Raw genomic sequence first — 26,443 nt, 5'->3', positions numbered from 1 at the left:
CAGCACAATGTGGCACCAGGTGCGACGCAAGAGTTTTTTTGGTAGTGACATCATTTTGACGTCCAGCGTCACGTTGTTTAAATAGCAAATGCATCTGCGCTCATTTGTGCGCCCATGGGCGTGCTGGTCTGAAAACGAGGTGTGTTCAGGCGCATTGTTGGCGAGTTGCTATTTGGAGGAAACTGAAATAGACTGCTCCATTGATCGACAACATTTTTTGTGTTATTTAAAGGCCCGTACACTCTGCTTATTACACACACAGGGACGCACAACAGCACACAAACATTTTTTAATCTTAAAAACAAAAGGATTCCTCTCTGGAGAAGCATTAATTTTTTCCGCTTGCAAATTCCACCATGTAAATAGCAAATCCGCCATGGCGCGAACACAACTGGCTTTTAAAGGGAATGGGAGATGAGACTCTGATTGGTTTAATGCACAAAACACACCCTTATGGACAACCCTTTTAGACCTGGGCGCGCTGACCATTTTTCCCATTGTTAGAGACACATTAAATTGGTATTTGACTTGATATTTACAATGTTACAAAATATTTGTATTTAAATTAAATGCTGCTCTTTTGACTGTTCTTTTTAATCAAAGAGTCCTTTGAGAAACCTGGAAATTTTATGTTTATAATATGCACTACTGTTCAAAAGTTTGGGATCAGTACGTTTTTGTTATTTTTATAAATTGATACTTTTATTCTGCAAGGATGCATAAAATAGATTTTTGGTCAGGATCATGTTTTTAACATTGATAATAATAAGAAAAGTTTTTTGAGTAGCAAATCAGCATGATTTCTGAAGGATCATGTGACACTGAAGACTGGAGTAATGAAGCTGAAAATTCAGCTTTGCCATCAAAGGAATAAATTACAGTAAACTACATAAGACACTTCTTTCAAAAACATTAAAAATCTTACTAACCCCAAACTATTAATAGTGTATGTAGAGACACTAATGAAGTTATAATGTAGGCAGAAGACAGCAAAGGCAGCTCACTAGGTTTTGAAAAAGAGCTCTTGTGCTGTGGAAATTAATAGCGCTTAGAGTTATAAGGTATTTCAAAATCAAAGGAGAACCAAATAGGAGTTTAATAGAACAAAGTGACTAACATGAACTAGCTGGTCCTGGGTGTCATACTCTTTGGAACATCCTTCCCAGTGGCAGTTGGTCTCATACACAGCCTCAGGTTCTTGCTTGCATTCATCTTTATCAAGTTCCTCCCGTAACTCCATGTGATCCTGTTGAGGAAACAACACTGGTAAACTTTATTTGTATACTTTATTTTATTAAGTCTATCATACATATCAGTCAAAATGAAATGTTATTGCTCAGTGGTTGCTTTTTAGCTTGTGAGAATGAATAGAGTTATATATACACAGTGTTCCGAAGTAACATCAGTAGGATTTCAGGACAATAAGCATTCAGATTTTAGTTTTTCAAAGAAAGTATTTGTTTGTTTTATTTGTCCTTATCTTTGTTGATAACTGGTATCGATCTCAGAAAGGTTTGTTATATACCGAGCTTTGGTTAAAGATGGCTGAAATGCAACTTTACGCACAACTGCAACCTGCATGGAGAGGTTCTTGAGACTCCAGAGACACCAGCAGCTTCAAATACCTGTTTGCTGCTCAACAGTGGCTTTTTTATAGCTGTCCTTTTAAAGGAACACGCCGACTTTTTGGGACTTTAGCTTATTCACCGTATCCCCCAGAGTTAGATAAGTCCATACATACATTCTCATCTCCGTGTGTGCCATAACTCTGTCTGACGCACCCACCGCTAGCCTAGCTTAGCACAAAGACTGGAGGTAAACGGCCCAGCTAGCCTACTACTCAATAAGTGACAAAATAACGCCAACATTTTCCTGTTTACATGTTGTGATGTGTATAGTTACATCGTGTACTAAGACAGACGGAAAATTAAAAGTTGCGATTTTCTAGACCAAAATGGCTAGGAACTATTCTCTCATTCCTGCGTAATAATGATGGGTGCAGCAGGCGCAATGATATTTCGCAGCGCCTGAAAAAAGTCCTGTGCAAGCAGTTTGTCACGTTGGTTATGTTGACGGAAGTTAGCCTATTTCCAGACGCTGTGTAATATCATTGTGCCTGCTGCACCCATAGTACGGCAGCAAAGTTCCTTGATCATTATGCAGGAATGAGAGGTCCCAAAAAGTCGGTGTGTTCCTTTAATACAATACATTTTTTTGACTTAATCTTTTGTCTTAATAAGACTTTATTTGACTGAGTTCTCTTGTGCTGTAAATTACTCACAAATCTTATAATCTCCATTCAGTTTTCACAAAATATGAGATGTTTTCATGCACCATTTCATGCTTTTCATCTTCAAAAAGATCTTTCTTCCTCCCCATATTTCATGAGAAATGTGACTTGCTTAATAATGTGGAACAACCTCTTTAAGTAGGGTTTTCATTTACCAAAGTAGACCTGGCAAACTATTCAACAAACCTGTCTGAGATTGATACCAGTTCTCTAAAAAGATATGGAGAAATAAAACAAACAAACACTTTCTTTGAAAAACATAAATCTGAATGTTTATTGTACTGAAATTCTACAGAATTTCGGTACAATGTCACTTGCATAATAATTTGGAACACAGTATAATTGATTGTAAGAGCATAGAGCTATAAAACTGATAGGGATAGCGTAGCTTCGATTGAGTTTCTTTGAGTTCATATTGAGATCTTTGACTTCTGATTCCAGACTTTGTTATCATGGGAAATCCGAGTAAAGTCTGAGATATACTTGTCTGATACTCTTGAAGAGACATGACATGTTCATTTAAAAAAAAAAAAAGTTATTTAAGTTATTCTCTCAGGAGAAAAATCTGACAAGCAGGATACCTAAGGAACCATTTGGTCTCACTGTGGTCTAGGGGGAAAAAAATGAGACATTAAAGAGATCTCATTAGTGTTTTATATTTCTTATGGGAGCCGATCGTGGTCTTGAGGTATCTTGAGAATCAGATGGGAACTATTGTTGGTGGTCATGTTGATTTCCAACGCAATATTGCAACCCTCGTTTCTCTTAAGGTTTGGGAATGTTAAGAATGTTTTTGAGCTTTATTGAAGCTTAAAGTTAAATGGTTCAAAACCTCTCTAATGTGGCGAGAGAACGGAATGCTTCACGGCCACATCTAATGTCACCTCCCACATGCTAATTTGTGTGATATCCAGTCAAAAGTCAAGGGTATGTTAACCAGCGAGCGCTATGTTGTTAAGAGCACTAAAGCAACAACTGATAATGGTTTCTTTGAAACTATTCAGAGTTTGGTTTCTTTCATTCCAAGTGTTGAAACCTCAAATATGAAGGGTTTTGAAAGAGGTCCATGCTGACTACAGCATTTTTATATCCGTCCCACTACTGTGTGCTCATCAATTCACATCTGCCCCCCGATCACACTCCACACCTCTCCTCATGTATCTTACCAACACACTGTCACAGAACTGGAAATGAGCCGAGAATTCATAAAAAAAAGTAAGATACGAGAGAGACTTAAAAAAGGAAACAAGTGGAACAACGATTGAATGAAAAGATTACAAAAAAAGGATGATTTGATTTTCTAATGAATGTGCTATGGAGATTTTACTTAAATCTAGGGCTGTTTGTCACACAAAGCAATTTTTTGGCTCCAGAATCAGAGCAAAAATCATAAGGACTTTAATAGTTCGTTTGAGTCCATTTTGAAGCTTAAAACCCTTAAAAATGTGATCCCACAAACCTGAGAACCAGGTGAGATGGGGTGGGGTCCATCTGCTTCCGTCTTCACCTTTGACCTCTTGAAGATCATTGGGTTGACAGTGCTGCTGACAGCGGGATCTCCACCAGCATTCTGCAAGAGAGCAAGGAAAGAGTCATTGGAGACACCATGTCGACAGTTTGGCTGCTGGCATGAGTGGTGATTTCACGCCTACAAAGGCACCATGCTCCAGATGCCATATTTCACAAAGCAACTTGCCGCAGAGACTAAACAGTTTAGACTGCGCCATGAGCATCTGTCAGATGGAAATATGAAAAGGAAGAAATTATTACGCCCAGAGAGCGACTACAGACTTTGATCCTCAGATGGATTCATAATTCAACAGACAGTCTCTCTGAACACGCAGGCTCTCCGTTGAAGTGGGGGTGCCTTTCCTTCCAAGCACTACAGTATGGCAGAGGCCCATGTTTTCTATTAACTCAATAACCCTGACATGGTTTGCTCGAAAGTGAGGGAAATGTGTTTCTCATAACTATAGTGTGTGTATGTGTCTTGGAGATCAGCAATAAAGCTGGAACGAAAACTGATTTGGTGAGTGTCTGGATAAAGTGAGAGCAGGTAAGAGGAAGTTTATATTCTGGATGGCCACAGTGTTTACAGCAGCTCTTTGGTCCTTGGTCGATGAGCATTACACAGCCTTCTATAGAAGCTGATGAATGAAAAAATGGGGATGAATGCTCAGATTAGCATGAATTTTCCGGTTTGTTTATGTTGGTTACTGCTGGTGGACCACTATAGCCATGCTAATCAATGCCATTATGAAACGCTTAAACTAAAAGTTAAAGGGATAGTTCACCCTGAAAATAAAATAAAACCATCTTTTACTCATCCTGCTGTTGTTCCAATGCCTTATGTCTTCTATCTTTTCGGATCTCAAAAGCAGAAACTTTTAAAAATAGTCCCGCAAGCCTCCATATAATGAACTCACAGGAACACGCACAGAGTAACGGCCGACCCGAGCTCAGTATTTTGACTGAATTTGACTATAAATATGGATATTTTTCATACAAAAACGCATCGCTGTGCATCAGAAGGCCTTTATTAACACCCTGGTGCCATATGGATTACTTTTATGATGGATGGATGTGATTTTTTTGGGCTTCAAAATCTATGGTACCATGTATTTTTGTTTAATATAACTCTGATTGTGTTTGGTTGAGGAAGAAAGTCATATACACCTAGAATGGTTTAAATTATGGGATACTTTTTGGGTGAACTAGCCCTTTAAAAACAATAGTATAGAATTTCAACATCAATTATTGATTATTGGCCATAACATGAAAGCAATTATTGGCCTATATTTATAGTTATAATAATTATTTATGGGTGCATTCTGAAACATTATACACTACTGTTAAAAAGTTTGTGGTGAATAAGCTTTTTCAAAATGTATTTGAAACAGAGCATAAGAGAAGTCTCTTTGCATTTATTTGATCAAAAATACAGTCAAAACAGCAATATTGTGAAATATTATAAGTGAAATCTATTTTAAAATGTAATTAATTCCTGCAAAGTCTTTAGTGTCACATGACCTGTCAGAAATCATTCTAATACGCTAATTTGCTGCTCAAGAAACATTTCTTATTATTATCAGTGTTGAGTAGTTGTGCTGCTTAATATTTTTGAGTAAACCATGATAATCACTTAAAAAAAAGACTTACTTACTGATCCCAAACCATTGAACATTAGTGCATAATTTAAACATGAAATGTATAGGTTTCTCAAGACCTTTGGAACCCTGAGAACATGGAAACCTCTGTAAAATCACCTGGCTGGACTCTGTGTTGGTGTCGGCGCTGTTGTTGTTGGTCAGCACAGCAGCTGTCACCAGGGTCTGCTGCCTGCTACTGAGGGAAGGAGAAGGCTGTAGGAGGGGGGGAGTGTGTCCAAACGCATTCAGACCTCTCTGTTGGGACAGCAGCTGGTGGTACGCAACTGGTGTGATAGGATGTGGGAATGTGAAGGACGGACTGAGACGTGAGAAAAAGGGAATAGTCACATTTTGTGTTAGTTCAAACAATGGGCAACCTGCAAAAACATTTACGAGAAGGAAAAAAAAAAATCAACACCAATGGGCATTCCTGTACCTGATGGCCCCGACGGAGAGGTGGCCGTAAGAGCTACTTGCAGCCGAGCTGGAGCGGGAGTTATTGATGTAGGCCACCAGAGAGTTGGGCGAGGTGCGGATCATGGTCTGCAGGTCGATGCTGGCATCCGAGACAGGAGAGATGGACAGCGCTCGCTTCCTGCTCACCCTCGGCGTCAGTCTGGGACTGGGGAAACGGGACACTGGAAAGAAAAAGACCCTTTTTTCAATCTCACCTTAAAGAGATCAGTTCAATTCTCTTTATCTCCAGAATCACTCCCACGTTGGCTTGCATACAACTCACTATGAATAATTTAACAGCCTAATCATCCCAATCTCACCCAATGAGTTGTTCTGCAGAATGTCAAACAGATGCTATTTAACAACATTGATCAGAGAGTAAAATCAGGCAAATTAGCAAGCAAACAAGGTTTGGAATGCTGAATAGCCTACATTTTACTTTGAGGAGATTTGAGTAAGATACTTTCGGAATCTCCAAGAATATGATAAGAATATATATATATATATATATATATATATATATATATATATATATATATATATATATATAATTTTTTTTTAAATTAAAAATTTTTTTTTTTTTTTATATAAAACGTTCTTTCTGGTTCTCGAGTCTGATTGGCTGAGAGCCGTGCAATATTCTCCCAGTATCAGCACTCTAACCATTTCACAGTTTGTATTATTATTTTCTGTGCACGTTATTCATCTTCAAAAAATAGCAAGGATAGAATTGTTTACAATTCCGTTCAAGTATGGGGTTGGTAAGATTTTTAATTTTTATTTATATTTATTGGATATTTACTTATGCTCACCAAGGTTTCATTTATTTGTTTAAAAAGTAAAATCAGTACTATTGTGAAGCATTATTACAATAATAATAAAAATAAAACAAACAAACAAAAGAACTAACTTAAAATGTAATGTATTCCTGTGATGGGAAAGCTGAATTTTCAGTAGCCATTATCATTAGCCATTCTTTGATGAAAAAGAACAGCACTTACAGTATTTGAAATAGAAATCTTTTGTAAAAAACAACAACTGTACTTTACAGTTACTTTTGATCAATTTAATGCACCCTTACTGAATAAAATAATTAATTTATAATAAATAATAAAAAAAACACTCAATGCAGATATTTATATTTACAATTTATTGAAACAGCTGCAAATGTTGATGACAAAAGTCACAATTATATCTACAATCACACTTGATAATTATAAGGGCAAAAAAGAGGGTGGAAAATTACAAAATTACCCTTCCACAAAATGTAAAAACTGTATAATTTGACTTTTCATTTGCATTCCAATTGCTGAGTGAGTGTTGACTTAAAGGCCACGTTTCTATGTGCATGTGCCATGTGCGCTGAACTGTAGTAAACAGGTGCTGTGCATTAAAGCCCTGGTGTAAGAGGACAGAGAACAGCAGCCGGGCAAGGAGGCTATTTTGCCCTCCAGGGGGGCATCAGCAAAGGTGCTACAACAGGAAACATGTAATGGGTCCATTAAACTACACACAAACACAAGCACCTCACAAAAAACCCTCGACTAACATTTCAAACAGACGCCTGTCAAACTCTCACAAATCCACAGCCTCCAACCAGTTAATTACTCTCCTGCCATTCTTTAAGCAAGTTTTGATGTGCATTGCAAACAGCAACTATTATAGGTTGTTACGCTACATATAAACTAATGAGATTTTGACATTTGATCCCTCAGTGCTTCACTTAAAGGTAAAGTGTGTAATTCTGCACCATTACATCAAACGGAAAGGCTATAATACTACTATAACTATTGTCCAGTAACCTAATCTTCTGTATGTGTGGGATATCAAAAACACCTAAAACATAAGTGAATAACAACATGAGCATGAACTGTGTAAAATAGAGCTTAATTCATGGAATATTGTATCCCATAATGCAACGCACTCAACCAGCAGTATGAGCCGGGTTGTTTAACATTTTTCTTAATACTTAACCTTCAAAAAGCTTGCTTATAGATACCTATGCATATTAAAGGAGGAGATTTAAACAACTAAAATAATAGACATCACCTTTTACCTCTCAAAAAGCCCTAAATAAATGAAACGCAGAAAAAAGTAAGTAGGGCTGCTCGATTATGGCAAAAATGATAATAATCCTGATTATTTTTTGGTCAGTATTGAAATTACGATTATTTAACACGATTATTTGTGGGAGATATGATCAAAGTCTTATTTCACAATATGAGTAATTTTAAAAATCAGTGAAATTTCACAATTATCTATACTTCAGTAAAAACTAGTACTAGCTTAACTAATGTAAGAAAAAGGTCCTCAAAAACAATTACATAAGACAAGTAAACAGTCAGCAATACAAAAAAACAAATAAACTAATTACAAACAAAATGAATCCTAATTAAAGTTACTTAAGTTATTCAGTCAAGACCAGTGAGTGATTTTCCTTTGTCATTTGTTGTTTGATTATCATAAACGACAGACTGCAGCAGGTATATTAGGCTGCTGTCTCTTTAAGAGCTTATGGACGGCTCCAATATACTATTATACACGCGTTTTCTTTCTCAACTGTGCATGTTTACATCAGACAAAACCCACTGTGTTTACGTGAATACTCTCCAAAAAGGCATTTTAACATTTATTTGCATATCCAAGGCCCATTTGCTGATCCGTGTTTCGCATAGAGAGCCGTCTATGCTTTTAATAACACTGTTTCCTATCAAACACGTCCCACAGTTTAGCAAACAGCAGTTTAGTAGACTGTATTTTTCAATACTCACTTAACCCTTTCATGCATAGTGGTCACTACAGTGGACAGCTATTCAAAAAGCATTTTCTTGCATATACATGGGTTTTGATATAGTTGCACATCAATCTCTATAGACTATAGTGGACCCTCGTGCATCATCCTATACATTGCCACCAAGTGGCAAGCCGCTGTAATTCTAAGTCATATCACAGTCACAGAGTCATATCACAGTTACATTTTCCAAGTATTGATTTTAGATTTAGATCATCTGTCCACTACACCGCTGTGAAGGAAAAGAATGTGTGCGGGACTCGATTAACTTGTTTTCATAATCGTTGGAAGCCAAATTCGATCAATTACGATTAAATCGCACAGCCAAAGAAGTCCGCATTTTTATAAAAATAAAACCTGCCATCTAAGCAAGACTAAACACTAAATAAATGTGTCACATTTCATTTAATGTTTTTAAGATTGGGAGGCTGGCTTTGCTTGGAGAAGAGCAGCAATAGTTTGCGAGTCTGGGGTCAGACTCCGAACCACGGGATGACAAAGAATGACATGAAATTAGTTTTCAAAAAATAACAATGTCTCTCGATTGAATACCGAAAAACCTAAAAATATACCTAAAACCCCTAATAGAGTCTGTCTAAGAACACGTACAGTTTGCTGTGCGACTGCCACGTTGATGGGACAGCGTGTGGCAGCACTTTGCAGGCCGCTGCCCACAGAGTGAAGAGAACAGCAGGGGGTAGCAGCGTCTGGCCTTCCCTCAGCTGCCGAGTCCCACACACTCTGCAATGGTCTGTTTTTATAGGCAGTGTCTCTAATTTAGGGGTGCACAGGTTCCTGGGAGAGCGCTAAACCAGATGTGCAGTGCTGTGAGGCGGTGGTGGCAGAGGCTGGCTCAGGCAGTCCTGTCGACCCTGTGTGGGATGGGGAATCGTGGGTAGGAGGAGGTGCTTCTAATTGAGGATCTGGCCTGATATATGGCTTTATAATTACAGGCGCTCACTGCACGTTTACAAAGGAGGCAATTATATTAGGCATCTGCTCTGATGTTTTTATTGGGATGCCAGAAAAATGTATTTGAAAGGTGTTATTCCTATGTTCCTTCCCTGCTTTAATTTCCTTTTGGGGATCAATGAAAATTATTATCATGCAAATAATACAAATCAACTAATTGTATAATTATAAATACTTAAAAATTAAACAAGTACCGGTAAATAAATAAAAAATATATATTATGCAATACAAAAGTCCAAGTTTATTTGATAAAAAAAAAACAGTAAAAAACAGTAATATTGTTTACAATTGAAAACAACTGTTTCTATTTTATTATATTTTAAAATGTAATTTATTCCTGTGACGGCAAAGCTGAATTTTTAGCAGTTATTACTTCAGTCTTCAGTGACATGATCCTTCAGAAATCTTTCTAATACACAGATTTGGTGCTCAGAAAACCTGGAAACCTTGATAAATATACAGTACATCTTTTCAGGATATAAAAAAAAAATACTACTGACCCTTAACGTTTGAATGATAGTGTACATTACAATTTAAATAAATAAATAAATACAATTAATTCATTGCCGTGCGCTTGAAGTGCAAAATGTGAGCGTCTTGTGTTAGTGTCTGTTGCGCAGGCATACGTTTGTGTGAGTATGTTGGACTGAGCTGCAGTGGTGACAAGACTCCTTTCCTATACACGCAAAAACCTCCGTTCCCAAACACCAGAGTCCTGCCTGTAGCCGGACAGCAGACGTTTGCTTTGGCAGTAGCTATTATCACGGGACCTTAAACTGTTCCCCCCTGGCTATGCCATACAAATGAGTTCAGCACTTGTTTCCCTCCTTTTTCCATTCATAATCTTCAAGCATTCCTGTGTAAGCGACTCAATTAGAGGCTGCAAACCCCTTCACTTCAACATAGAGTGAAGAAGCAGAGGTGAATTGAGCCATCGGTAAAACAGAGGTCTGTTCAACCTATTATCCTGCTGTTTTGGGCATCAGGCAGAGTCTGGCTGTGAGCCGGAGGCTGTGGTGATTTATTTATTCACATCCATCCATCCAGAGGGCGTAAGGCCAGCATTTCCCATCTCACCCATTGAGAAGCATTGAGTGAGACTTCTCATAACATTGCATGCGCAATAGATTCACTGAAAGTACACAAAAAAGGGCCTAAGGAACGTGCCCATTGAGTAAAAACTCGTCTGGGTGTGATGGGGAAATGCGGCTGTGTTGTTTTTAGTGGCGACTGTGCTTTCAATCGGCGTGTCGCCCTGTCAGGCGCAGACCATAATTAACATGTAAAGTGCACGCCATTGGCATGCACATGCACTTGGCTCAGCAATGGAGCGTTTCAGCAAGACGTGCACTCATAGCCGACGCCGACTCCTTTCATTGTTTGCCTCTGTTTGTTATTTTGGGGCCTGTCGGGGCAAATGCGTTTGGCGTTCACATCGTTGGCAGGAGGAAAGTGATCTGCAGGAGTGAGCTACATGTATTCAAAGCTTTTTGGGTTTAAATTCAAGACGGGTGATGATCCATCATTCTTGTGTCTTAAAGAGTTTACTTTTACCTTTATAAGTCATGGATGACTGATGTGGGGCTACATACTAAGCATATTTAATGACGAGAGATTTGTTTTAAATACTCCTATCAGCACCAAAGTCTGTGCATGTGAGCTAGTGCATGAGTGAAAAATAGCAGGGTTCACTACACAATACAGTATATATTTATTTAAATTTGTTTGTTAAAATGATAAGTAAATTATATATATATATATATATATATATATATATATATATATATATATATATATATATATATATATATATATATATATATAAAGCTAAATTGTTAAAATCAAACACTAAATCAAACATTAAATACTATTTATATAAAATAATATATATATATATATATATATATATTTTTTTTTTAAATATCTATCTATCTATCTATCTATCTATCTATCTATCTATCTATCTATCTATCTATCTATCTATCTATCTATCTATCTATCTATCTATCTATCTATCTATCTATCTATCTATCTATCTATCTATCTATCTATCTATCTATCTATCTATCTATCTATCTATCTATCTATCTATCTATCTATCTATCTATCTATCTATCTATCTATCTATCTATCTATCTATCTATCTATCTATCTATCTATCTATCTATCTATCTATCTATCTATCTATCTATCTATCTATCTATCTATCTATCTATCTATATATATATATATATATATATATATATATATATATATATATATATATATATATATATATATATATATATATATATATATATATATATATATATATATATATATATATATACATTAATTGTAGTGGGGCTTATATCCAAAGTGGAGTTTGTAGAAAATACAGCTTTACAGTGAATTTTACAGCTATATGAAATGTAAAAATGCTTATTTTGCTGTACAGTGAAGTCTATAACAACCTATTCAACGCTGCACGGCAGTTAACGGCTTGGTTTGACCCAGTAGTGCGTGTAAAACTGACGAATGTCCAAATAAATTTACAGTCCTGCACATGTTGGCTCAAATGACAAGCTGGACAGATTTTCCATGTGCACGGTTTTCATTTTTTACAACAACGATCACCATTTACAGGAAAACCGAACCTTCTCTCTCCAAGTCAGCTAATGGGCAAATGGGAATCATGAAGGGAAAAACAAGAGAGCCACTTTGTGCATGCTGAACACTCACTCTTGTGGTGGGTCTGCTGAATTTATTAGAACATAAATTGATTTTTTAAATACGCATACGAATTTTATCGGCACACCATTCCAAGACAAACGCTAGGCTCTGCAATGCATATTTATCAGGACTTTGCTCTAATGAAGGGCTTGCTTTATGCCACCACGCCATGAGCTGACATCGGCCATCAATGAAAGCCCTGTGTCTGTGGGTTGGTGTGGAGAGCCGTGAACACCTGAGTGCCCAGAGTGAGACCACATCAAGCCAGGCGGATGAGAAGGCCAAAGACACAAGCCGGGAAGGGGAAAGCCCTACGCTGTGTTGAGCTAACAAGCCTCACTAAACAAACTGTGGGCAGTCAGCTCCGCGGCGGCCAGCGTTAGTGGTCACAGATGCAGCAACTCTCATGACCGACTCATTACAGTCATAAAAACGCAGAGGCCCGTGTTTGATTAGTGATTGGAAGTAATTGGGACATGTGATGTGAGAGGGCGCGTGGATTTGTGGCACTAAAAGTTACTGTGGGTGGCTGGACTGTTTTATACACGGGTGAAGATTGAACGACTTTCAATTTATCTGATGTGGAAAGCTTTTTTACACAATTTTTCACTGAGCGTAGTAAATTAGTTAGCAAAGGTTAATGTCATATATCATTAACTAAAACTAAAAACCTTTTCGTTACATATAAATAAATAAATAAAATAAAATGTAAAAATCAATGGACCCAATATATTCATAGTTTTTCAATCTTTGCTTAGGGAAGAAAAGAAGTTAAAAAAAAATACAAATAAAAATGCTAAGTTATTTGAACGGATGACGGTGGTATTGTGACTTAGTAACCAACAGTAAATAAAACAAGGCACGCATAGAAAATGAAGACAGGACTGCAATTAGTTTCGATTGGGCAAGATATACATTTACAAGCAGTGCAGCTTGCTATCGCCAAATTGAATGCTATGCACAGAAAAAGAAATGCAGAATTTTTGGATGAAGGTACTAGCAGCAAGGGCATTACGATGACGTTGAGCCCCATACATATGGGAAAGACAACGTCAGAGGGATTTTTTTGGAGGTCCTAGTGACCAGACATTTTATTCACAACCTTTGGCTACGACATTTCAGAATGTCAGAGGCCACATTTGAAATATTATGCAACATTATTGACAGAATCAGCGGAAAAAGCCGATTAGTCACGTGGGTTTAATGTTCGCTACCTCGGAATTTATTTGGCAAATGCATTTCCATCTGCCTATATTTGCATGAACTCTTTTTCGCACAAGTCAAAAATCACCTCAAGTGAGCGTAAAAAAAAAAAAAAAAAAAAAATTCTCGAAATTTGGTGTTTCCATCACTAGTTTCTGATGCAATACTTCAAAATGAGTATACAAACAGGTGAATGGAAACATAGCTAGTGTCTCTTTCAGTTTGAATAATTTCAGTTTCTACTGTAAAGCAGCTCTCCCGTGTGGTTATGTTTTAACCTGTGGACATCTGACCTGAACAGAAGAAATGAACCGGAGAAGATTTCCACGTCAAAGAAGGCGGAGCCTCAGAGCACACCTACCTATTATGTAATCAGGCATGGACCAATGGTAGCTTGAAGGCGTTTACCAGCCAGAGTAAACTTTCCCATAAAATGCGCTTTTTTTGAGCTCCAGAAAACGGACTTCACTTTGGCCTGATTTTGCCCGAAATGACGTCACACCAGTTCGTTCTTTGATTTCACTTGAAGTAAATTGGGGCCTTAAGAGCTACTGTGTGAGGCTGGACTGGATCATAGCAAAAGCGCGTGCCAGCTTGATTACTTTAAATTAGCTATTTGTACTGGCCAGGGTTATTATCATTAACTAAAATTAAAAGAACGTTTTTGTTTCTTGAAATAAAATAAACGTATGCTGATATAAAACAAAATATTGAAAACTTGACTTTGGATTTGTGGCACTAAGAGTTACTGTGGGTGGCTGGACTGGATCAAGGCAAGAGTGCGTGCCAGCTTTATTATTTACAATCACAAGTTTCCTGACTTCCCCCTCATCCTCTCTCACAGAGTTACCCATTCACAACACCGTATTTCTCCCTTAAACTCTGGATGAGAGCCGAAAACCTGCTTGGCACCGTGAGACCTGCAACCTACTCGCCCTGGTTCACCCCTAAAGATTACGCAACGACATGCAATCGCGATCCTCTGGGCATCTTTTAACAATGGAACATTATTGAGCCAGGAGTAATCAGTACCTTACAAGATCAAGACCATACACCCGTCCATTACATGACTAATTGGATCACATTACAAAGCAGAAGAAGGGGGTACATAGCTGCCATAACACATCCTTGAAAACAAAGAGCAGAGATGAAAGACTTGGCATTACAGCCACAGCAAAAAAATATGTCTCCCTCCATAACTGTATTTCCCTTTTAAGGTGAGGTTGGAGGGAAGTCGAGTGTTACTTATAATAACACATCACACCTGCAGCCCAATCTGAATTAGAGGCTGTAACAGAAACGCCTCGTAAATTGTTGAGATGGTTCATGTTTACAGCCGATGTTTTATATACAGGTGAAGATCGAAAGGCTTTTTCTTTGATGTTGAAAGCTTCGAATCTATAATTTTTTGCAAAATTTTTCGCAAAGTGTAGCAAATGAATTAGCTATTTGTACTGGACAGGGTTATTATCATTAAAAGCCCACTGAAGTGCCTTGAAACGCGCAGCATTATTCAATGTGTTGACGTAATTTCCCCTGAAACAGGAAGACAAGACGGGACATATAAAGAAGCCCCTCCCACCCCTTTTTAAAACAGCTGATAGCGTTTCGCTTATATCACAGTTTGACTAGAGCCTTTTAGCTCAGTAAAGCCAGTTTCCTCCAAATCTCTAACCGTTTCTCATAATAATCTCCTCCATATCACTTTAAAATACAGAATTCTGTGCAGAATACAAATGGGTCCTATACGTTTTGTTGCCTGTGCTGACTCGCGCATGTGATCCGCCCTGATAGACTTACATTTTGATTGCAGGGGACCCTTTGACTAAACCTAAAACCATTGTATATTTTTTATAAAATAAATAAAAATAAAATATAAAAAAGTTGCTATGGCAAAAAATTATAATTTTTGTTTAGTCTAACGTGAAGTACTAAAATAACTAAAACGTAATAATCCAAAAACCTATCAGTAAAAATGTTTTAATAAAAACTATATAGACATTAAAACCAAAAGCTAATAAAAATGACAAAAACACAACAAAAAGACTAAAACTTTAATTAAAAAGAAAAAAAAAAACTGAAAATATAAAAATAAAAAAGTATATAATAGTATATCAATGATACTAAAATAACACTGGTACTGACTTCATCTAGTTTTGGTCCATTAAGTGCTTTAAAAAAAAAGATGATATCTAAAGTTTCAGCGTTAATAGTGGCATTAAACAAAATTGAAAAAATAAAGATCATCTCCAAACAGGTTTTCCATACTGTTCCACTGTTTGTCCTGCTAGATATACAGGAAGTCCAAAATCAAAACACCATGAGTTAGAAATTGAAATGTCGGCCCATTTAAACCAATAGAAGAATATTTTGAAAGCACCACAAAGCCACAGTGTTTACACTCTTGGAGAAGCAGGGTTCCCAAAAAAAAAAAAAAAAAGAGCCCTTTGGGAGACACTGGCTCATAAAATTAAACTATAAGGAGCCAAATTTGAATTTGAATTTGAATTGTTAAAATATTAGAATATAATTTACGGCAGGGGTGCCAAATCCTGTTCCTGGAGATCTACCTTCCAGCAAAGTTCATCCAACACAACCGAACCAGCTAATTAAGATCTTCAAGACAAAGCCACTTGAATGCAAGCCTGCAAGGTTAAATTCCAAGTTGGCCGTTACGCTTTGTCCAATAATAAGACCATGGCTGAATCCGAAAACACCCCCTAAACCCTCAATCACCATTCCCTACTTTAGTCCACTAATACAGTTTACTTGAAGGAATGAATGAAAACGAGCGAGCGAATTCAGACGCTGTGTGTACATCGGCTGTACACTCGTTATTGCGGTGCAATGTGGGATAGAATGAGTGCACCCAATAACATCCACTATGGTTTCGGAGACCACTACAAATGGCTGTCCCCTTCAAACAGTGCCCTATTTAATGGTATAGGGGGGCGATTTAGGATCCAGCACATATCTGATTAAGATCTTCAAGAGCACTTGATAATTACGGACAGGTGTGTTGGATTTGAACCCTGCAGGTAGCTAGAACTCCAGTACAGGACTGGGCATCCCTGATTTATAGTATTACAAATATCATGTGCATCTTTAACTGCATGGTGCTATATGAACAACAAGTCTGTAAACAGATTTCAAGCCCACAAAGTATTCGACGAACGCATGTGAAATCAAACGCTTCTGGCTACACGAACTCGTTTTTGTGCATTGTTGCATTCCGAAATGTCAATTCTAGTGTGTTGCTTTCTCAAGGGTTTCTATAATAGTTAAATTAGTGTAAACCGAAGACTGCTAATCAGATGAAATCTGACTAGGCCACAAATTGATTTTCCTGCTAATATTGATTAGATGTGACATTATTGTTGCAAATGTATATATTTTGTCTAATTTTCGAAAACTTTAAGTTCCAGTTTGAGACCCTGGGAACTCAATGCTTACTTATAGCTCACAATAAATAAAGTTAGAACAAAGAATTGCAGCACAAAAAATTGGACCTTTAAGGTGACAGTATGGATGTAGTATGCTGTGTAGTGCAGTACTCGCAGAGTGTAACTCACTGTCCACTGGGCTCATGTAGTCAGGGAGATGAGCAGCCGCGGCCCCCGTCTGCATGAGCAGATCTCCATAAGGGCTGCGATGACTGGTGATGAGGTGATAGTACTCTGAGGGGTTGGCCCCAGGTGGGGGAGGGGGCAGGCCAAACAAGCTCCGTTCCTTCAGGTGTTCATGGGCCACTGCTAAGACAGAGAAGAGTTTAGTATTTCAGGAGTCACACACACATATAGATGGGGGAGAGTGCACAATGTTTGTCACATGACCTTATACAGTATTTAGATATGCTAAATGAGAAAAGGCGTAAAGATTTTTGGTGTTAAAAAATGCTTACCAGTTGTAATTCTAAAAAAATCTTATTTGGCTAAAGATTACCAATTAATTATTAAATTAAGCATTTTGTGTGCCAGATGCTTTGAGGTAAGTTGTGCCAGTGGCTGAACTAATATTGATAGCAAGTTTTGCCTTCAAATATGAAATGATTACAAATGCTGTGTAATGTTGGAAACAAAGTAAAACAAATTCTGTATTTATTTGCAATTTAAATTACAGTTTTATATTTATTTTATATAATATGTAATATATACAGTACAGCGCTGGATGTCATATGGTGATTGTGAAACACACGGAACACTTCATGGTGAAATTTGTTAATCAGGTCAGCTGAATTAAAGCCACAGTGCATTGTTCTGATCAAAATTCATATGATTAACATGAAAAATGTTACGCCAATGTGTTGGACTCGGTAGACAGCCAGTTAGGAAACAACTTGATATATAAATTTTTTAATACTGTATCCTAAATTGTGGATGATTAAGCTATATATCATATGCTGAAGTACATTTCTGGAGTGTTAACGATTAAAAAACAACAACAACAAGAACCATACAGAACCAAAAACCGTGACCCTAAAACCGTGATACGAACCGAACCGTGGGTTTTGTGAACCGTGCCACCCCTAATATATATATGTATGTATACATATATATATTATATATATATTAATATATATTAATACATTTTGAAATATGCCTAAAAGTAAAAAGTGACACAGCTTACTTTGCTCTCCCCTTAAGCTCCTTGCCTAAACTTTAACACCTGCACCTAGTAAACCCTAATCTAAAAGGTGTCAAAGGCAATACATGCAAGTGATATATTTATTTTTCTGTCTGCTTGGGTCAGATAACCATTAGTGCCTCCTACATTATTTCCGTAACACTCGCCTATGACGAAGAAATAACAGCAGTTCACGCCCATGCTGCTTAAGTTATGGGACGCTCAGGATGGGGGGGTGGGGGTGGTTCCACCTCATTCTTGCCTGCTTGGCCATTCATACCATAACAGCTCTATCAGGAACAATTAGGCCCCAGCGAGGTTAAAAAAGAACAGGCGTGTGTTTGTGCTGGATTCATGGCAGAACAAGGCCGTTTATTTTCTCCACGCTCGCCGGATCGAATAACTGCGTCCCTAGAGGGGCTCAGAAACGGTGTGAGGAGGGGCGCAGCAGAGGCTGGGGCTAAAAAAGCCCTGAGGCAGTGGACCAATGAAGGCAGATCAGCAGTCAGAACACTGCTCTGGGGCTTGGGACATCTTCAGTGATCTTAATCAGCCATTCTTTATGGACCTTCTGTTAAGGAGAACATGATTGACTTCTGCACGACTGAAGCTCTGTCACAAAGTTTGTTGACTGTGTATAATGTGCGGACACAATGGATGTAGGGCTAAAAAAAAAATCCAAATTAGACTAGGATTAGTGTGATATTTTATGCAAATCATTGAATTAATCACCTGTAATTCTTTTATGCGAGACCTTTTAAAGTGTAGGTGAACTGCTGGTAACACATTGTATATGAAATGATCGAAAAAAGGCTTTTCAGCTTTTTATCTGGATTCATTCAAGCTCAGTTCCTACCATTATCTCTGCCGCCATTTAAATCACCAACACAATCTTTTCCACATTGCTTATTTAAGTGTGAAAGCAGAGCCATTACTGACAAGAGATAATGCTTGGTGACTTATCTCTGGTTTTGGCTGCTCGTCCAAACCTGTCATTGTAACAGGGCTGAGAGGACCATGCTTTTGGCAAGGGAGATTTGCTTTCTTTACCACTATTATCTATTTGCATATTCAGGCTAACATGCCACGTAAGAGCAGGTCTACAGTCATTTTTTAGCATACTATATGTCCAAGTCATTGACACAATAAAGGAGGTAAACAATGGTAGAGAGTTTCTGTGGTGTTTGTGTTTGTGGAGGAGCACATTGGTTCCTCCTAGACCAATGTTTATATTCTTTCTCCTAGACATACTCCCATAAACATAAAATCCATTCTCAGGTGGTACGATGGGTGATTTGAAAGCACTATATATAAAAATATAGTTAAATATAATTTACTCACTCTAATGTCATTCCAAACCCGTTTTATTCCAAATAAAAACCTGTTGTCATTCCAAAACGTTTTAATGTTTTAAGTGAAGTTAAATGTACCTGGGTGACTTTCTTTATTCTTTTGAGTACAAAATAAGATGTTAGATAGGATGATCACTCCATAAAATGGAAGTGAATGTTTCCCAGGGGCTGTCAAGTGCCCAAAACATAAAAAGCACAATTGTGTAGTATTGTAAAAGTGCTTTGTTACGGTCTTTTCTCACACATCATTATCATATGGCTTCATATGACTACTTGGATTACAGCACATTAATCACTTTTATTTTTTTTTACTTTTTTACTTTTATGGTGCTTTTAGGGATTTTTGAAGTCAACATTCACTTCCATTGTTGAACATTTTGCTAAACATCTCTTGTTTTTCACAAAAGGAAAAAAATAGTTATATGGATATAGAGAGACATGAGGGTGAGACATTTTTTTTATTTAGAGCTGAACATACACTTCCCTTCAAAATATTGGGGTTGGAAAGATGTTTAAATGTTTTTTAAAGAAGTCTCATGCTCAACAAGGCTACATTTATTTGATAAAAAACTGTAATATTGTGAAATATTACAATTTAAAAATAACTGTTAATGTATTTTTAAATGTAATTCATTCCTGTGATGTCAAATTTTAATTTTCAGCATCATTACTTCAGTCTTCACTGTCACATGATCCTTCAGAAATCATTCTAATATGCTGATTTGGTGCACAAGAAACATTTGTTATTATTATCAATGTTAAAAACAGCTTCATTATTTTTTCCAGGATTTTTGGATGAATAGTAAGTTCAAAAGAGCAGCATTTATGTGGAATCGAAATCTTTTATATCACTATATAAGTCACTTTTGATCAATTTAAAGTGTCCTTGCTGAATAAAAGCATTCATTTCTTACTGAAAGGTAGTGTATTTGTCAACGACAACAGCACACTGGCACATGGAGAACATTCTGACACTCACCGTCAGCAGGGCTCAGTCCTCGTGCTGCGGAGATCATGGAGAGAGTGGGGCTGCTGTGGACCGATCGCAGGTAGTGCTCCATGTGTGGGTTGACATACGGGTGTGGTGGGTTGAAGGGGGATTCTCCTGTAGCTGCAGCGTGAGGCGATAGTCGGATGAGAGAGATATCAGAGATAACTGGACTGCCAGCTAATCCATGAGGTCTAGCAAAAGACAAAGAAAAACAAGACCGCAATTAGTTTCTTACACAAAGACAGCCTGCCACATGGTTTAAGTGCTTAAGTGTAGCGTAATTAGGGAAGCTCTGTGCAAATCCATGTCTTAAGGTCACGTAAAAGTACTTTTTACCATCACTATCTTTATCACTTTGTATGTGACAGACCTTAATTATTTCACTTAAAACAAGCTCAGAACTCATCAGGAAATTACCATTTACTTCCTTAATGCATAATTTCTGATTTTATAGTGCACGATTCATCGACTTTCCTTTTTAGATGACATCACTAATCCGTCTGGCTCCCTTCTAATAGTGGTAACACTCACTTTTCACAATTCAACACATTTCTGATGGGTAATCAAATCTCACCCAATATTTTTTTCTCCTTGAATTTCCAGTTTCACTTTGAAATATATGTTGCATATTAAAGTTAAATAAAGAATTAAAATAGTTCATAAACAGTGTGAATCGACAATCAAAATGACAAAAGACAAGTTTTGCAAAATTATAGATATTTGGATTTTTTAAACATATATATCTAACATATCTAACTTCAGTTTATTATTCTTATCTAATTGGCAAATTGTTGTTTTTCTTCTTTTAATGTTTCAAGATTTAAAAAAAAAATTTTGAATACAAAAAATGATATACAGTACATGATATACACACACAAATATACACATTATTATACATCTTTATTTTTATTTATTTTATATCTCTCCCTCACAAACACATACACACCCAAACCCTAAACCTACCCATCCCAGAAAACTTTCTGCATTAAAAACAACAACAACAACAACTAATTCTGTATGATTTATAAGCTTGTTTCCTCAAGGGTACCTCATTTTACCTCACAGAGTCCCCATGCGTCAGTGTGCATTCAGGTTGAAGTCCCCCACTGGGATAGAGAATCATGAACACACACACACATACACACACACACACACACACACACACACACAAAATTCTTGACTGAACTTAGTTTGCTGGTGAACAACTCAGGTTCAGATAAAAACATCTGAAAGCACCAATTGGGTCACACTCAAAGGGTCTTTACGGACTGGGTTTGGGCTTCAGACCTTTACTGTAAAACTGGTCATGCTTTTTTTTCACAACACCCAAACACAGACAAGTTACTCCTCCCTTTACGCCTGGAGGTAGTGAACAAGTCGAAACTGAGAGCGCTGCAGTACATGGTTGGTTGTAATGTTTGTGTGGGATGGATGCCTCAGAAGACGCACAAGCCTGAAGTGTTATGATGAGACTGCTTAACACCCCCCATTTCTCAGTCACTGTTTGAAGAGGCTGATGTGTAGAACAAGATAATGGGGCAGAAGTTCACAGATAGCCCACAGGTCATGGTAAGGATATAAATGTGTCACGTCTTGGCAGGTATCTGCACCGCCCGCATGCCAGTCCAAAGAACACCAGCCAGGAGGCAGCTGTAACTCTTAACATATCCTGAAAGTCGAGCACACATCTCTGATCTTCTGTAGCAAGAGGACTTTGAAGAGATGTTTGCATGTGGTTCCCACAACAACATATTAGCATACAGTGGTTGAACACTTGGATGAGAGCAAGATCAGAACCTGATGTCCTGCATTTACATTTACGCAATGAAATGATCCGGAGCCTAATGTCAAACTGATTCAGACTGGCAAATGCTGTGTTTGACCAATCAGAATTAAGTATTTGAAAGAAAGCTCTTTGTTGCAGTTGAGTCCGTAAATGGAGTGCTCTGGAACACAGAGGGGAAGTCAGACAGTGTTAAATAAAGCAGACCTGTCTATGTCCCCATACTACTTTACTTTCCACTGGGAGAGGAAATGACCATGCGTATGAATCAGAGCCTGCGTTCCACAAGGGTGTGTTCTGCACTTGGGCTGCAAATTATGGGGGGATGGTCGGTTCTTTTGGGGATTTGATGGCAAGCAGGCTACAACTATAGCTACACATTCATTTTGTTTCGAGGAAAATTAGGCCGTACTCAATGGGGAAGAAAAAAAGCCTTTGCCTGAATGAAAGGGGAATGTTTCTTTTATGAAAGTGTATGTTATTTAGATTTGTTTGACATGTGAATGAAGAGGATTACAGATTGCCTCCATCAAAATGTATTTAGTTATGTGCCAAATACTTAAAGTAACAGTTCTGTCATTATCTACTCACTGTCATGTTTTTCCAAACCGGGGAGAAAGTTCAATCTGCTCTTTTGCATACAAGGAATGTGAATGGTGACCAGGGCCTGTCAAGTTGCAAAAATGACCAAAAGCACTTTAAACCGGTTTACACCTGGTCTTAAAATGTGATTTGGACAATCGGATCAAAAGTAACTGAGGGAGACACATACCCGTTTACACCTGGTGTTTTAATCCGTCTCTTTTGTCCACTTTCAACCACGTCCTGATTTCTTTAAAGGGAGGGTCTATGGGCGGCTGTTTTTTCAGATCTTTTGATCTAATGGACAAAATAAACATACAGAGAGCAGCAGCTTTCGTTTCTGCTCTGACAGCCACAAGACCATGCCGAACGCTGTGAGTACATGTTGGAAATCAGAAACACCGCGCTTGGTACGTTTTTCGTCTTTAAACCAAACTCGGGTCTTCAGCTGACAAAGTTTAAATCCTGTCTGGCTAGCACGCTTCCCATAATGTTTACACATTAGGTCAGTAGGTGAAGAGTAGGCAGTCTTTTGTGACTGTTCGAACGCATTCAACCACACGAGCGTTTACACTACGAAAGCAATCCGGTCAAATGAGTTTTCGACCTCTGGAAGTGGGCGAAAGCTGACAAGTTCGAAACGTTTTAGACCCCGTCAACACCTGAATTTAGCATCGTCCACTTGTGATCCGATCGACCAAAATGCATCTTAATACCAGGGCCATACAGGGTAAACAGAGCCATACATGTTCTAAATTTTCTTGAGCTTTGTATGAGGAACAAACTGAAATTTAAATCACTATTAATAAAAAAAAATCTCCCAAAATGACGTCAAGACATGTAACACTAGGTTTAATGTTGTTGATGCCAAACACCATTGGTTATTGTGGGGTTCGTAATTGATTAGCAACATTTGAGAACCGAGGGGAGGAATTAACTTTAGTAAATAACTTGAATTTTGGTCTTCATAACAAGTTATTGCATTTAAGGTGTATTTTGTAGAGTAACAGCTCATTTCATTTTATGCAGCAGAAAATAGTACAGGTTTAAAATGGCATGAAGGCAAGTAAATGATGACAGAATTGGAAACCATTGCTTTAATACATACATTTTTCAAAAAGGGATAAACCGTTTTTTGTACCTTTAATGAGATGTGAGTAAGGCCTACAGTGACTATCTGAATGACGGGTATCAGATGCATTATGCTTGGCACAGTCTGGCTTCATCTCAGTCTCTCATTTATACCATCTCTGTTCGGAGGCCAACCTGCACCCAGCCAGAGTCGTGCTCAGTTTCCAGTAAACGCCTGCAGACTACCAGGCTTGTCCTGTTGCCAACTTTCTGCCATCAGCCTCCTTGAAAGGATAGCCATAAAGACGTCTCTGTTCATGAGGAGCTGAAAGAAAACAGACTCGCCATACACAAACCACCAAACCCTCCCACCTTTTGTGGAGGGGGGAGCAAGTGCTCAAAATTAATATTCGCCTGCAATAGTGCTATGATTTTGCAAACTGCCAGCAAAGATGTTATCTGTATGTGGCCATAAGTATGTGTTGGTTGTCATCTTGACCACCGACAACAGTATGACAACAGATCACCACAGAAAATGTCATGGTTGTATTGTAATTATTGTGACCATTGGTTTCAGTGTCCCAAACTAAACATCAACTGATTTCAATTTTGGTCAGCTTGCCAGAAATTGCCTTCTATGCATTGACAAACTCTATTGTTAGTAGAGCCCGTAACTTTTTTTGGTTAAAAATGGGTAAAATTTGGGGTACGGTAATCTCCTTACCTTAGCCCGATTCACAACAGTAAGCTTTGATAATGTTATCATTTGAGTGGTACTGGTAGGTTTCCTAGGGAAAATCGAGCATGGCGCCGTTCATCATTACAGGAGAAGTCCGGCTAGTAGGCTATCGTATGTGAGGAGGCTGCAGGTGGTGGATCATTTATTACCTTTTCTCACAGCAGCTGGAATGATTAAACGTATCATTTTGATGGCGGGTCGTAATCCAGAAAGGTCCATACTTCCAAGATGTAGAATCTGTGATTCCGAAGTACAGTATCTACACCGGTGTGTTGAATGAATGACAGCCACACATACTCCTCAAAACATTAGATTCATCCCCACTGAGGAGCCGTGCCGATGCACAACCCACGTAAAGACGATAATTCCGCAAAAAACTGCAATTTCATGTTTCAAATAGAGATGGCGACACAGAAGGCAAAACTTACGGACTGCAGCTTTAATGTACTGATTCTTTACACACTTTTTAAAAATATATTTATACACTTTAAAACCCCTGACTAAAGCTTAAAGCCAAAGCGAAACACCATTTGCAACCCTTAACCATAATGTAATTATGAATTCACAGCCTTATTGGCACATAATTAAAGATTTGGAGTAATATTTACAGTGGTTTTGAAGTCTTCCCCACCATACTTGAACTACTATGGGAAAGTATGTCAACAACCGTGAGAGACAACTTTTAAATATACATAAACACATATTAACCCAGTTTTGGGTACATTCCCACATTTCTCAGAGTTGCCAGACAGTCAAAATCGACAAGACAACATGTCAACGCATAAATAAATCAGAAAAACTGCTCTGGTGTTTGAACCCTCAATAATAAGCCATTATTTACAACTTTACCTGTCAGGGGATAAGAAAAAGTGGGCTCCTACTGACAAGAATGATAACCAAGGTCTTGTTGTTACGCCCTCTCTCTGACAAGATGGTACTTGAACAGTTGAGGAGACCTTAGTCATAGACAGTGTATGTCATGGTGCATTTAGAGAGCTTCTTCTTAATAGCTACCTGTCATTTTAGCAGTCTTCCATCGTAGCACCATGGGTGGTACCAGCCCATAGTATCGCAACACAATAACTGTCTCCATTTGACAGTCTTTTTTAGTGTCCGCATTACTCAAAAAAACTGTCAGTGGCTGATGCTACCATGTCGCGAAGCTACTGTTACCATCTTGCAGCAGTCATTAGCAATCGTGACCTAACTGCTGTTTACATGTCTGCAAAGTGCAAAATACAATCAGTGTACACTACAATCCTCATTAGAATACCTTTGCAAAAACCACTGACTTGATATGTAACTTGAAATGGTCATGACAAGTTTTATGGCTACGAAGTTATATAAACTACCCGAATGCTTCTGTGAACTTCATAAATGTTCATATTTTGACAATATGTGCTTTCCTTCTGCAGGCTCTGTGGACTTATTCAGAATACGCATATCCCCTGCCCACATCTCTGGTCAGGTGCTCTGATTTAGATGAATCACATCTTATCCCACAGAGACTGCAGTTAACTGCACTGTGGCAGCCGTGGGAACATCTTCCAAACTCCATGCATGCTCTCCAGTCGCTTCCTTTCTCTGCAGTATTACTGCATGACCAAAACTTACAAACATGCACTATTTACAATCACATTAACCAGAGATATGCGCAAAGTTCCCCCTCACTATATAGAAAGACTTATTAGATTAGACAACTTCTTTTTAGTAAATTCATTGGTTCGAA

At 37.9% G+C, this 26,443-nt stretch overlaps 1 protein-coding gene across 3 annotated transcripts in view; it reads right to left on the bottom strand.

Moving 5' to 3' along the window:
- Positions 1 to 26,443, bottom strand: part of gli2a (GLI family zinc finger 2a) — a 90,562-nt gene that overhangs the window by 9,310 nt on the left and 54,809 nt on the right. For 2 of the 3 annotated variants that reach the window (XM_079821884.1, XM_079821885.1), the window contains exons 4-9: positions 20,528 to 20,730; positions 17,146 to 17,325; positions 5,876 to 6,077; positions 5,557 to 5,758; positions 3,750 to 3,860; positions 1,118 to 1,246 (exon numbers count right to left, since the gene is read on the bottom strand). In XM_079821884.1, coding sequence (XP_079678010.1) covers positions 1,118 to 1,246; positions 3,750 to 3,860; positions 5,557 to 5,758; positions 5,876 to 6,077; positions 17,146 to 17,325; positions 20,528 to 20,730 — 1,027 coding nt within the window. The remainder of the gene's footprint in view (positions 1 to 1,117; positions 1,247 to 3,749; positions 3,861 to 5,556; positions 5,759 to 5,875; positions 6,078 to 17,145; positions 17,326 to 20,527; positions 20,731 to 26,443) is intronic. The other variant, XM_079821886.1, reaches the window with a different exon arrangement.

This window comes from Gobio gobio (assembly GCF_949357685.1).
Source record: "Gobio gobio genome assembly, chromosome: 7".
Lineage (NCBI taxonomy): Eukaryota > Metazoa > Chordata > Actinopteri > Cypriniformes > Gobionidae > Gobio > Gobio gobio.
Note: the sequence above shows the minus strand (reverse complement) of the source record. Positions and strands in the feature narration are given on the sequence as shown.